This window comes from Copadichromis virginalis, linkage group LG13 (assembly GCF_057382275.1).
Source record: "Copadichromis virginalis isolate Kocher_CV1m ecotype Utaka linkage group LG13, C_Virginalis_male_GT1.1, whole genome shotgun sequence".
Lineage (NCBI taxonomy): Eukaryota > Metazoa > Chordata > Actinopteri > Cichliformes > Cichlidae > Copadichromis > Copadichromis virginalis.
Window position 1 is genome coordinate 7788430 of NC_140630.1, and position 13426 is coordinate 7801855.

The 13426-nt window shown below is 39.7% G+C and overlaps 1 protein-coding gene across 2 annotated transcripts; it reads right to left on the minus strand.

Annotated features, from left to right (window-relative positions):
- Window positions 1–86: 86 nt before the first annotated feature.
- Window positions 87–12732, minus strand: gpr155b (G protein-coupled receptor 155b). 2 transcript variants are annotated; one of them, XM_085477085.1, is made up of 20 exons: window positions 12643–12732; window positions 11986–12194; window positions 11730–11877; window positions 11513–11642; window positions 10540–10718; window positions 10211–10363; window positions 10041–10108; window positions 9529–9700; window positions 9135–9290; window positions 8849–8932; window positions 8592–8715; window positions 8384–8468; window positions 8102–8189; window positions 7609–7834; window positions 7386–7463; window positions 6966–7120; window positions 5139–5234; window positions 4973–5037; window positions 4740–4877; window positions 87–4074 (listed from the first exon to the last, which is right to left on the minus strand). In XM_085477085.1, exons 2-20 carry the CDS (start codon window positions 12141–12143, stop codon window positions 3564–3566), a joined length of 2814 nt encoding a protein of 937 aa, XP_085333211.1. In that variant the 5' UTR covers window positions 12144–12194; window positions 12643–12732; the 3' UTR covers window positions 87–3563. The 2 variants fall into 2 exon arrangements, with proteins under 2 accessions (XP_085333211.1, XP_085333210.1); XM_085477084.1 differs by having other exon boundaries at window positions 4009–4132.
- Window positions 12733–13426: the final 694 nt, after the last annotated feature.

Consider the following 13426-nt stretch of genomic DNA (forward strand, 5'->3'; position numbering starts at 1 on the left):
TATGCTGCCTTTATTTTTAAAGGGCTTTTTGTGTGGGTGGAAGAGGATTTTTATTTTCCTCTTGTTTGATCAAAAATCTTTTCTTCCCCCCCTCCATCATGTTTTAGCCATAGACAGCAGAAATGATGGATTTAGCTTACAAATCTGAAAAGTGAAGCCAATGTTTTTGACTTAAACCTTCTATTTAATGCCCATCATGGGGCAAAAAAGATTTTCAGTACTGTGGGAGCCTATGGGAAGTGGCCTAGTGATGAAATTACAGGCTCATCTACACGCTTCAAAATGGGACATCATGGTGGAGTTATCCATCATTTTATATTCTATGGTTGTATGTAATGTAATAAAAATCTAAAATGTTTTTTACTTTGTTTTACTTGTGAATTTCCAATTAGAATCAATAATCGAGTTTAGTGATGAAGTAAAAACGAATTTAGATGCAAACATTTTTTATTTATGCCTTCTGTTACAGTCACTGACCCCGACTAACTTAAAGCAACACACTAAAAACATCCACTGTTACACTGAACCTGCTGACCGACATTAAAATGTCTTACTTTATCTCAGTGCTTTGCAACACGCGCATACACACTCAGACATTTTTGTTCATGCAAACACAAAGACACACACACACCTTCATGTTAACTGAGGCAGGCACTCTTTAAAAAAAGGTGAATCACATTTTTATCAAACATCATAAACACAAGGACCTGATGTTGATTGCATGAACCAGTATGGTGTTTGTTGGCAGAGGATCAAAAGATGGAAATATATGCATGGGGACCAAATACATTAGTAGGTCAACAAAAAAAAAAAAAAATCACAGCAAACATTAGTTTGACATTAACATGATCTGTGTCCCTGACATTTTTTAAACATGCATATATTTCCATCCACCTTTTATAACTTCGCCAACACACTGTAAACTTCATAGTAGCAATAGTGTAAAACAGCAACAACGTAACAGGCATTTACGAAAGTGCAACCACACAGTTTTGTAACTCTGCCCACTTAAAAAGTAATAATAATAAAATTGCATCCAACAACCATTTAATTTTTTTTTTTTTTAAATTCGGCTCAAGCCTGCTTTAATGTCACCTGAGGATGACACTCCTTGAACATCCCAGTTTGACCACTTTCAATTGCACATCTTCGATTTCCAAACGCAAAGGAAACACACTAGGTCTGGAGCACTACTGGGATTGTATTCACTATTCACAGAGAAGTCAAGTCTAGGGTAGCGCAAGGTCTACGGTGACCATCAGGGCCGCAATTTCCAGGGGGGGATAGGGGGGTATGACCCCCCCAATAATTAGACATTAATTAGGGGCAGTCATGCAGATCCTTACATTTATACTTGGTAGCCGCACCCCTAATGGTCATTTACAGCATCCAATACAACTTTCCTAATTTACCATATATGGATACACATAGCTGATGTGTGTGTGTGTGACACAAATGCTCAGGCCCCTATAAAACAGGATGTGTGGAGGTATGCCGTACCCTCTCTGCACCTCGGGAAGAAGGGTAACAAACTTCTTCTCTCTTTCCTGTTTCTGTTCCATACATTCCTAGCATCTCCCAACTGTGGCTTCCTATTTCCTTTTATGACAGGCAGACCCCCACTTTTACATTACAGTTACAAATTACACACACACACTCAGGCTTATAGCTAAACCAGCCTAAAACACGCACACACATTCACAAATCCTTTCTTATTCCTCTGATTTACAGCTGGACCCTATCATCTAAACAAACGTCACCACATTTTATTCTAATCGTTTTCTTGTGCTCACAACACCCGGCCTGCTGACGACATGCAGGGGCATCTGGATTTATAACACAAATTTCTAGTGTCGCCACTGAAAAGACTAGAAATGGGGGTAATACATTAGATGTTGGCTAGTCTACAGTGGGATTCAGAACTCCTATTGGACCAGAGCGTAGAGTGTCTACGTTCACCGTAGACTCCGGGCCAATGAAAAGACGTAACCGTCTACAGTGACCGCAGACTTTGCTACCGTAGACTCGACACATTTTGAACAGGATCTTTTTAAATGGACAGAGTAGTAGAACTTTCTTACAGATGTAAACAGTTTAGCAGTGGTTTGTAAAGAAAGATAAGCCATTTGAAACAAAAACAGGACTGTATCTGTGACAACGTGAGCCCTCTGGCTTTACCTGTCTTTCATTCAAATGGACAGATTTGTCATTCCAATAACTACTGTACGTGCTTTTGTCTTCTGTTGTGTAGGTTGGGCTCAAAGGCAAAGAACATGAGAGGAATTTTGGCTGAATTCTCAAATTAAGCCCGTATGAGGTGGTGCTCCACCATGGATGAGTGAATTCAAAATCAGTCCTGAACAAATATTTAAAACTAAACAGCTGCAACACAATTACAGTTGCAAAGAAAACAAACTTCCTCTGCAGCATCACCAAGAGACAGCTATCCAGTGAGTTGCATAATTTAAAAAAAAAAAAAAAAAAAAAAAAGGGAAGAATGTATTTATTCAGTTAGTGCAAACAGCTCATTGCTGAGGAGAAGTCCATACTGCTGAGTCATGCAAGCAGTCAGCATAGACTGGAGCTTTTAAAAAAGACACAGCGTGCAAAATGATAACTGAACTAACAGGCAGATTCTGGACGCTTTGATATCCCCTGAAAGAAAATATGACATTGTTCTTTGATAGAAATGTCACAGGCTGTCACTGAGTAGTTTACTGACGGCTTTTCTGGTCTTCTCACCACGTGCATGCTTATCTTAAATATTATTTATTTAAGCATGGTCATTTAAGTTAATTTCTTTGAAAAATATATCCAGAAAGCAATCAAGGAAATAAAACTTTTACCTGCTACAATTGGGACTGATTCTGTACTGTTTACATCTCAGAGTGATTCCAGTGAGAAAACTGAGAGCAAAATAATCGATGAAAATAAAATAGAAGAATATAATAGCCATAATAAAATTCCAAAGGGCTCTTTCCACAACCAAAAGAAGGCAAGTAACAGTCGGAAGTGATCGTTTCGCCTTTTTAACTTTTTAACCCCAACCATCAATTTCCTTGTTTAAGTTCCTTCTAATACAGGGGTGGGGAATCCAGACCTCAGGGGACGATGTCCTGCAGCTTTTAGATCTCACCCTGGGTCAACATACCTGAATCAAATTATTAGTTCCTTATCAGGCCTCTGGAGAACTTCAAGACATGTTGAAGAGGTAATTTAGCCATTTGAGTCAGCTGTGTTGGATCAAGGACACATCTGAAACCTGCAGGACACCGGCCCTTGAGGTCTGGAGTTCCCCACCCCTGTTCTAAAGCAACTGCAAGCGCAACCTCTCTCCCGATTAGCTAATAAGTTGATATTCAACTGGGAACCACCCTGAATATACAAGGACAAATAACCCAATTCTGGTGGGCAAATGAGTGTCTCATATGATCCAGATTCAACCTTAAGTGGCCTTTGAAGCAGCTGCACCATAAGGCACTTCTGCTTTGGCACTCAGCTATGGTGGCCGTCGCTTGGTATGCCGAAAGCTTTGTTCATCACTTTCATCATCTTGATCCCTCCTACTCTTCCTCCCGTCTTGGCTGCGTGAAGTGATAAAGAAAGTTGGGTTCATCCTTGAAGCTGTGCTGACCTGTCAACACTCCTCCCCGCTGAAGACGGGCACCATACAGCTGTGCCTCGGCTCGTCCAGCGCTGAGGCCTCGTTCCACCAGCCAATCTACTAAGTCACTGCCTCGGAACACATTTTCAAGATGGGACTGGGGATACTGATGAAACTGGGGAGGGCTTGAAGCATTACCATGCTGAGAATTGGTGGGTTCGTGGTCAAGGGAGGTTCCTGGTGCATCAGGGTTGGAAATATGCGCTTGCAATTCATTCTCGGGCTCTAGGTGGGGTTGACTCGGAAGCAAACACTGGCTGCTGGATTTATCTGGATTGTGGTTTCGGTTAAGAATCTGTGAGTGATCGTTTAGCTGACCCTGATCACTAGAATTTGTGTTTAGGTAAAGGGGTTCATGGGCTGAGGAATGTCTCAGAACTTCATTTTCATCCTCCAGTCCTCCTCCAAACCTGTTAGTATCAGAGGAAGGATTCACCTGTCGAAGTGTTCACACTCTCCCCTGAGCCACTATGATGATGATGGTGATGGTGAAGAAAAGAAGAGGGAATGGGCAGGCAAAAGAAAGGAAGGGTACATGAAAGGAATAAAAGAGAAAGCAAAGGAAGGATTATAAGGCATAAAGAAGGTATAGAGATAATATAAATTATTTTGTGTTAGAACGATAGCACCCAGGACTTGTAAAAAAAAAAAAGTTTTAGTTTTGTCTTTCAGTATTTTAAAACAGGCACGGCAGAGTATAAAATTAAAATGGTTAGACTTGATTTTAAGAAAAATAACATTCTTATGTAGAGGGAAACCCAGAAACTGATGCAACATGCAAAGAGGATTCAGAGACAAACTGGAAAATCAGAAGTAATTATTTGGACATGCTCAGAATTGAACAAGAACACAATTTAAAAAAAAAAGAGAGAGAATTCAAACTCAAAAACGGAGATCTCTAATAATTTTTTTTCCGTGTTTACTTCAAAAATATTTTGCTTAGAGGGAATAAATTCTATAAGATGATGTGAGGGGTGATTTAAAAACAAATCATATACACAAACTGTACTATGTAACACACACAAATGTCCTTAAAGAAAACCCCACACAAATACATGTAAACAAGTACTCATACCTGCGTGTGTGTACTATGTCTTGTACACACTGGTCTTTGTGGTAGCGGACAAACTGAGTACAGGTGAGCCTGACCTCCTCTGGTACACCCGAGGGACTCAAATCATCAATGTCCCTGCCCTGCCACAGGCTAAGCAATCTAAAGAAAATGCAGACAAAAAAAACTTGTTCTAGTATTGTTTTATTTATTTGATCACAAATTAATTTAGAAACCACAATGAAGTCTCAGATCACCTCTTCTTAAAAGGCAAGATGATTAGGTGTCTGTCCAGACCAAAAATCCCAAAGGACAAAAAGCCCTGGGGGAAAAAAGAAAACAAAATGTAGTAGATACAACTGAACATAGTATTTTTTTTACTCGCAACACTTCATATATACAATAAGCTGATGTATGAGATACCTGTCCATAGTTAGCCACAGCACAGAAGAACTGTAGTTCAAGGTAGAGCCTTCCTGGATCTTTGTTGAACAACCACCACAGACAGCTGGACAGGTTCTTCATTTAGGCAGAAACATTCACCAATCAGGCACCAGGACATTGTTATGGCATGCATTACAACTTTCCATTTTTACAAACAGGTAATCCAACGTAGCATAAGGTTACTAATTATTAGAGATGGCACGATACCACTTTTTTATGTCCGATACCGATACCGATATCATAAATTTGGATATCTGCCGATACCGATATGAATCCGATATAGTGTTTTTTAATCAACAAAACTGTTTTTTAAATATCTTGCTGCATTTTGTATAAGTTCATACTCAAGTTTAAAACAACAACTACACTAAAGCTATTCTGTTATACCTGTATGCAAAAAAAATGTTTCATAGTTCAGCAATACTGATCAATCTAATAAACTTAAACCTACACCATCCTCCCTATTCTGGTATTTTAAAGAGTACTTAGCATAAATATTAAGCAACCTAACTAATAGGGTTCCAACTCCCAGCAACAACAAAAATAAATAAATAAAAAATAGGGAACCACCCCTCATGCTCCACCTCATGATGCTTAATCGACGTAATCAACCTTAATTTGATGCAGTGTGAAAAAAATGCACAGAAATCAATTATTTTTCAAGAAATATTAAATAGATTCAACATCTTTCTTCAACAAAATTGCAGACTGCACAGATGGTACCTTCCCAAAGGAAAAAGTACTATAGCTTACTAGGGTATATATATTAGACTTAATAGTTACTATATACAGTAATGGACTTCTATTCATTTTGCATCAAATTAAAACTTTGGGTGTCAGATAATTATTTATTAAAAGCTTGACATTTTAAATGAGAATAAGAAAGAAAAGTATGTCTTTGTGCCCCCTTTTCCCTGTTAATGCCCTATCGGCCCCCCTGGCTAAACTTTGCTAGATCCGCCCCTGCACAGTTACCAGCCGTCAGCTACGTAGAAAAAGATCCTCGAGTAGAAAGTAATATTAAATAAATTCTAACAACAGCTGATCAAGCTTAAACGTGCTTCTGTTGTTCAGCCGCTGGTTTCCTCTTTCTGGTGCAAAGTGGGCCAAAAGCAAACTAGAGACATGGACTGCGACAGAAAAGCTGATCAGCTGATCGTTAAGCAGTTTCATGATTGAAGTAGCAGCAGGAGAGGCAGTCGCTCCATATATCGTTTGTTAAGCTTAACGCAGGAATGCTTTACAAACATTCAGAGATGGACTTACACACTTGCTTTACTTCTCTCGGGGATAACTTTGTCGGAGATGAAATGCCGGGTTGCTAGCGAAGCTCCAAATGCTATCCAGAGCACAGCCGCTCTATCACGTGATGCATACTGCTCCAACGTGCTAACGTTCTGAGGTGAGTTACGGCGTATTGCAAGTTTTGTGAGGTGCTTTCGTGATATTTAATGGATCGGATTACATTTTTTATTTTTCTCCGATATCCGATCCAGTAATTTAGGTCAGTATCGGACCGATACCGATACGTAATATCGGATCGGTCCATCTCTACTAATTATTAACAGCTTTTATATTAATCCAGATGTTTATATCATAAACAAGATAGATAAGTAGATAAAGACAACACTACAAAGGATTTATTATATTTAAAGGTCTCATTCATCTAACTGATAACACTGTTTGAAGGCAATTTTCATACACTTGTAATGTCCATATAAATGGTGATTTAAATGTGGATGACAACAGCATCAGTCCATTCACACATTTTCTCACACATAATCATAAAGAGTGTTTCATCCTTACTGCTAGCAGGCTGACTATGAGCAGCAGACAGAGCAGAACATGTCTCACAGTCTGTTTATCGTCTGTGGTTTGAAGCCCGGGTGGTGGAAGATTCAGCGGCTGCTCAGAGGAGGAAGTACTTTGCTGATGCCCATCACACAGCGCCCCAATGTGGCCTAGAGAGGAAGAGAATTCCAAGTAAAGATGACAAAGCCAACTTTATGGTTGTAAACCATCTTTATTGGATTATACAGACTACTGTTGGCTATACACTTGGTTTAGTTATAAAAATGCATAATAATCAACCACAGAAGACAAACATTTAAATTTGTGTCATTTACTTATTGTTAGAATTAAAATAACAGAATTCATAATAAAACTAATGAAACGTCACAATTTACTCTGAACGGTGAATGGTGAGGTGAAATGTATGTTTATTACCTGTGCTGTTCGTGTGGTCCCTCTGTGTACTGGCTATCATATCAGGTATGGGCTGGAGAGGAGAGAAACCGTGGAGGTCTGCACAGCAACAGAACAGAATGAATGAACATATTTACTGCACATCATCTGGTTACAAACTCAATGACAACAGATAACAGAGATTCAGACTCAGATTATGTTTAAGTTAGAATAAACTAAAGACAAAGTGAAAGAATGGAGTTACCCGAGTTGATACCACAGGCAGGTGAATTTGACATCTGTGTCTGCTCTTGCTGTTGGTGTGAATCCTCCAGGCCACCAGGGACCCTCACCTCATCATTGATACCCGTTACAGTAGCTCTGCTCAGGGCTTGGTAGCCGCTCTGCTCCCAGTCTCCCTGGCTGAGACCCATCAAAGATATTGCACCGAGAACCAGGCTGACCGCAAGAATTACTGCAGTGCTGATTATCTGGAGGAGAATTGATGAGATTATGAATTAAACTTCCCAAACAAACCTTGTTCTAGAATTCCTGAAGTGTGCTTTTTATAAATATTACTTTAATTTGGTAAAAGAATTTCAGTGCGTTTTCTCCACATACAGCATTAAACCTGAACTTAAAATAAAAAGTCTTGAGCTGAAAAAAAAAAAGGAAAAAGACTGGACAAAAATAAACAAAGAGTTCAGAACGACTCTTTAGAAAGTGTAATGTAGAGTTACAGCAGGTATTGTTCCAACCTGGGCTCTGCCATAGAAGAAGGCAGAGTCTATCGTATCACTCCTCTCTCCTGATATGAGAAGACCACCAACCATTAGGAAAGGAACCCTGTGCGTGGAGAAAGGTTGAATAATTTTGTTATTACTTAGACTTTAGATCATATTCTCTGATATGATCTTCTTTTCTTGTCTCCACAAAGAAAAAGAAAGTCACATTTCAATCAGTAAAAGTTTTAAAATGTTTCATTCTCTTATTCTATTGTCAATTAAAATATCCTTATTCATTTCTCTGTGGTGGCCTACCCCCAACCCAAAATCATGAATACTCCTGGTCGGAGTCTCAGCAGATCATCTCTGTTAGTCAGAGCCAGACAGAGAGGGATTAAACCTGAAAAAGAGAACAAAACATTCAAATACAATCACCAACATCTACCAGCTAAACACAAATCATTTGAGTTTTGGGGTATTTCATTCATAAAACAGGTGTAACCACTTACAGGTATTCACTTACCTGTCCAAATGTATGTACTGTAAAGAGACCCATAGAGCAAAGTGAAGGTGAGAATTTTGCCGAGCAGGTTGTCCTCTTGTTTCACCAAGAAATTCCACAGGATCATACTGACACACACTAGGAACTATAGAGAAAAGTACAGAGTTTAAGGTACAACATGTACCTATACAAGGTTCTCAATTAACATTTCATGAATGAATCAATTGAATTAAACACTGAAATCTCATTTTAAAAAATGTTTTCGAAATAAGACTGACCTGGGCCAGGAATAGATTTAGCGCAAATAGGTGAGGGAGTTTGTTAAATTTCCTGCTGAGCAGCATCACCGCTATGGTCCACACCTGAATGAAGATAATCATACTCGATCATTTGATATGTCTATATTTGGAAAATCAATCATGACACCAGCTATCATCCACAACTTCCTGTGCTTAAGCTCTAGGTGTTGTTAAAGCATTTCTGTGCTTCTTCTTTATCATTTTAAAATTCTTCCCTGTCCCACTGATCCAACCAGAGCACTGGGGTGAATTCAAAGGCACTTACCAGAGCTATAAGGCTGACAATGCTGATGTTGAAGCTTACATTTTCAAGCTCTGTAACCAAGGGGGTTGGGTCCATTAAAGGGATTGTTAATAGCCAGGCGGACACATACATGATTGGTGCCGACAAGAATGTACTGATTACCATCCCTGACGTTACCTAAAAAAACCCAAACAAACAGGATTTGGGGGTGAGAGAATGTAAAAACCAAGTTTAAAATACCTGGCTAAGTGTCGACCATGTGGGTTTCCATGCCATCATTACCAGTAGCATGAAAGATGGAACATTTTAGTCACAAGGGAGTCCTCTTCTCTTTGTGTTTCAACAACAACAACAAAAAGTAATATTCCTTTCATACAGCTTTTTAAAGTATGATTGTTACATTAAGAGAACATACCACTTCTAACTCCATGTTATAGTGTCCAGCATAGATGGCCACACTGGGGGCTGTTGGGAAAACTCCATATAAGAAAGCAAAGTTGGACAAACTTGTGTGATTGGCACTCGTACTGTTCACTCCAGTGTCCAGAATATCCACCATGTCTTTACAGACCAGCGGCATTATCAAGCTGAAAGGATGACATTGAGAGAGACAGACAAAAATATACTCATGGAGCTGTGTAATCAACCAAAAACCAAACTGACTATTAAAAACACTTCTGTACTTCATATTTTGTTCATTTTCTTTAAGAGTTCTTGGTGAAGCTTAAAGGCTTGTTGCCATTTTAGAAAGATGCATTTCCGTATTTTTGAAGACAGAGTGTATCTTGCATTACATATTATATACAAAATAATGGCAACTAACACAAAAATATGTACCATGCAAAATATGGTCAAATACAAAAACCCACTAGCTCAGGCCACCTTAAACCAATTACGCTCACACTATTCCATTCAGGCTTCACTTACAGTTTGGCTGTGATGAGCAATATCAAGGCAACTCCAGTGTCTCTGGTTAATTTTCTAAGCTGACCAACCTGCCAAATAAGACGGCAGCTGATGATATCCTTCATGGTAAGTAAAACAGGTTATCCTTAGGAGAAGAAAAAAAGATAGACAAACACAAGAGTGCAACTCACCATAGTGAGGCCAAGGTAAAACAACGCTGCCCCTCCAAAAGAGTTTGCGAGACCATCTATAAACTCTGACAACACAGCAGGGATCTGCTGGCCCAGCGCAAAGTGAGAGATGATTCCCACTATCACCATGAACACTATTGGGTTCTTCAACACCTAGAGTGAAAAAAATAATAAAAATTAAAACTCGAAGACCTAAAATTGGTGCAAAAGGTCAAAGTGGGAAACAGCTACAAATGTACAAATTGGGTCCTTAAAGTTTGCAAATAAAGTAAACCTTAGGATATACAGGTGTATTAATGCACTTGTCAAAACACCTGCATGCTTAGTACCTGTAAGACAACAACTCCCAGGATGCCAAGACTACTGTGCTGTGGATGGCTGGCCTGTCTCCACCTCTGCACCTCACAAAGAGCAAAGCCGATGGGATTGAGGAGCATGAGGGATACAGGAGCAACCAGGTATATGTACTGGAGGTATTCTGGATATGTACTTCGATACAAAGCATCAACTAGAAAAGTGAAGACAGAGAGGCAATGAAATATATACACACTCTCTATGTCTTAATTAGATAAGATTAAGATAGACTTTATTGCCATTGGCACAAAGCAGTACAGCTGCTGGTGGATTTATCAGTCTTTCTCACAAAATTATCTTCTTAAAGATCAAGATCCATTTTGACAGCTTTTTGGCTTTCCGTATGTTAAGAAGAGGAATTATTCTCCTGTCTATAGCAAGTTATATCGTTTGCCAGTCCCCTGTACCATGACTCCTCTTCTATAATGCAGCTGAGGATGGCTGTGCCATAACCATATCTACATACTTTATGGTGATCTTTTCTGAGTAGAGGCACAGTCAAAGGTTTACAATCATAGGTGCTGAAGTGGCATCCTTGGGAGGCTCCTGTGTTGACTGAAAGCTTGGCAGAGCTGTTTTGTACCGTCACCAACGGTGATCTGTGAGCAAGGAAGTCTAGGATGGAGATGCCCTGAGACCCTATATGTGTGCTACCTGAAGTTTGATATCAACGTTGAAAGGTCATTATGGTTTTCCAGTAGGGTGTTGTCCTGGATCCCTGACCAGTGTGTATTCCGTTGTTTATGGGTAGTTAAAACTTTGATTCCCTGCCACATATCTCAGCAGCAGCACTTAAGTTATTGGGAATATGCTTCCTTGGCAGCCTTGATAGCACTTTGTAGCTCATATCGAACCTGTTTATACTCTGTGTTATTCCCTGACATGAGAGGACTTTCTCCACTGCTAACCCTGAATGAAGAGCAAACAGTAATGTTTTGTTGCACTTACCTATAGGATATCCAAGGGCGAAGTCATTACTCTGAGTAGCAAAGATGGCATACAGACCAGCCTTGCTGTATCTGTTGTCTGGACTGGCTACCATCAGTGTCAGCACACATACGAGCACAAAGACTGTCACCTACACAGGACAGAAGCGTGATGATCAGGTTTTTGTTTTCTATAAATCTTCAGCATAATGCAAACTTACAAGTGGTTAGACACAAACCTTAGCAACCAAGACACTCCACAGAAATGCCCATATGACATTTCTGAAGTCCAACAGCACCATGTTTTTAAAAAGCAGCGCTGGAAGAGCAAACTTGGATACGAAGTTCCCCAAACCTTTAGCCTGGCTCTCTGTGATGATGTCACCCCTGGGTGGGGGGGGATAAATACACATTTACACTAGGCACTTACTACATTTCCCAGCCAATATTTTGGGAAAACTGGGCAAAAACATGGTCTAATTCTCAATCACCTACCTGCCTGCTATATAGCCACACAGTATGATGCCAAAGCACTCCAGGAGAGCTGGGAAGAGCTTGTCTATGGACATGTGAGGTCCTGCAGCAGGCCCTGTCAGAGTGCTATGGGAGATGTTCTTCCCATGGATTAACACATAGCTGTTGGTTGTCTCCATTGTGATGTGGGACAGGGTGATCAGAGAGGTCAGGTGAGGAATATCAGCACACTAAGGGAGGACGCCGAGAGGAAACTATCAGAGGTTGGAGCGATTCAAAAACAGGCAACATAGAAATATAACAGCGGGTAAACTAAGACTAAGAGCAAATTGCAACGTCACGTCTATAGAATTTAAAAAGGGCTTTAGACAAATATGTAAATGAAAGGTTAGCGACTGGTTGAGTCTCAGGGTTACCAGCATCTCTATTTACGCATCCGCGTCACTATAAGCGATGTTAGCACGGTGCCTTTTTTTTAAATGCAATATCCGGAAATATTTAAAGTCTACCAACGCTGATACAAAATATGCTATTTTCCAAACAAGCACCGTTTCTACTGCCTACCGCAGGTTAGCGCTAGCATAATTAAATGCTAAAAACGAATACGAGGGCGCGGTAACTTTACATCTGATTGAGTGTGCTGTTTAAAATACTTTGTTTCACAGCGACACCTCCTACCTCTCTATTTTAGACGAACATCGTTGTGCAGAAAAGCTCGCTGTGCAATTCCGTGTTATTGTCATTTGGATACAATCTGACAGCTGCTGAGATGTGGCAACGCCCTGAAAAATGACTGACAGATGATTCAGCCAATGAGAGCCGAGGTATGTTGGCACACAACTGTGATTGGGTTTTCAAAAAGTTTGGCGTGTCGCAGCGTCATGTGCGCTGGATTTATTGAATTTAGGGAAAGTGTGCAAAAATTGCAGGTATTTTTGTCGTTTATCAGCTATAAATGTTTGTTGCACGTTTTCTGTGGAAAAAAAGAAATAGTGCCTCAAATAATGATTGTAAGTTCCAGAGGTGATGATTTTATAAACATACCTTTACGGTTTAAGCAATTACTGAATAAATCCTTCACTTGATGATACTGAGCAAATGTGAGGAGGTATGACTGAGCCTGCGCAAGGAAAACTGTTGGATTTCAAGTCCATCAATAAGACTTGAACTGGTATGTAGTCACAGAAGTGATATACTTATTAAAGTAACGTGAAGAAGACTGTATGTAACTGAAATGATGGGAAACAAATCAGTTCAGAGGAAGGAGGGGTAAAAATAAGGGGAAGACGATGGGGAGATGAAAATCCATCCAGTTTACATCAGGGGTGTGGATTCAATATCACTAAAGGAAGTGACAGCCATGTTAAGGGGCAGACACAGTTTACTGACATAATTTCATCTAACTAAAAATGATTACATAATGAAATTTGAAAACTGAAAGAAAAAAAATGGATGATCTTAT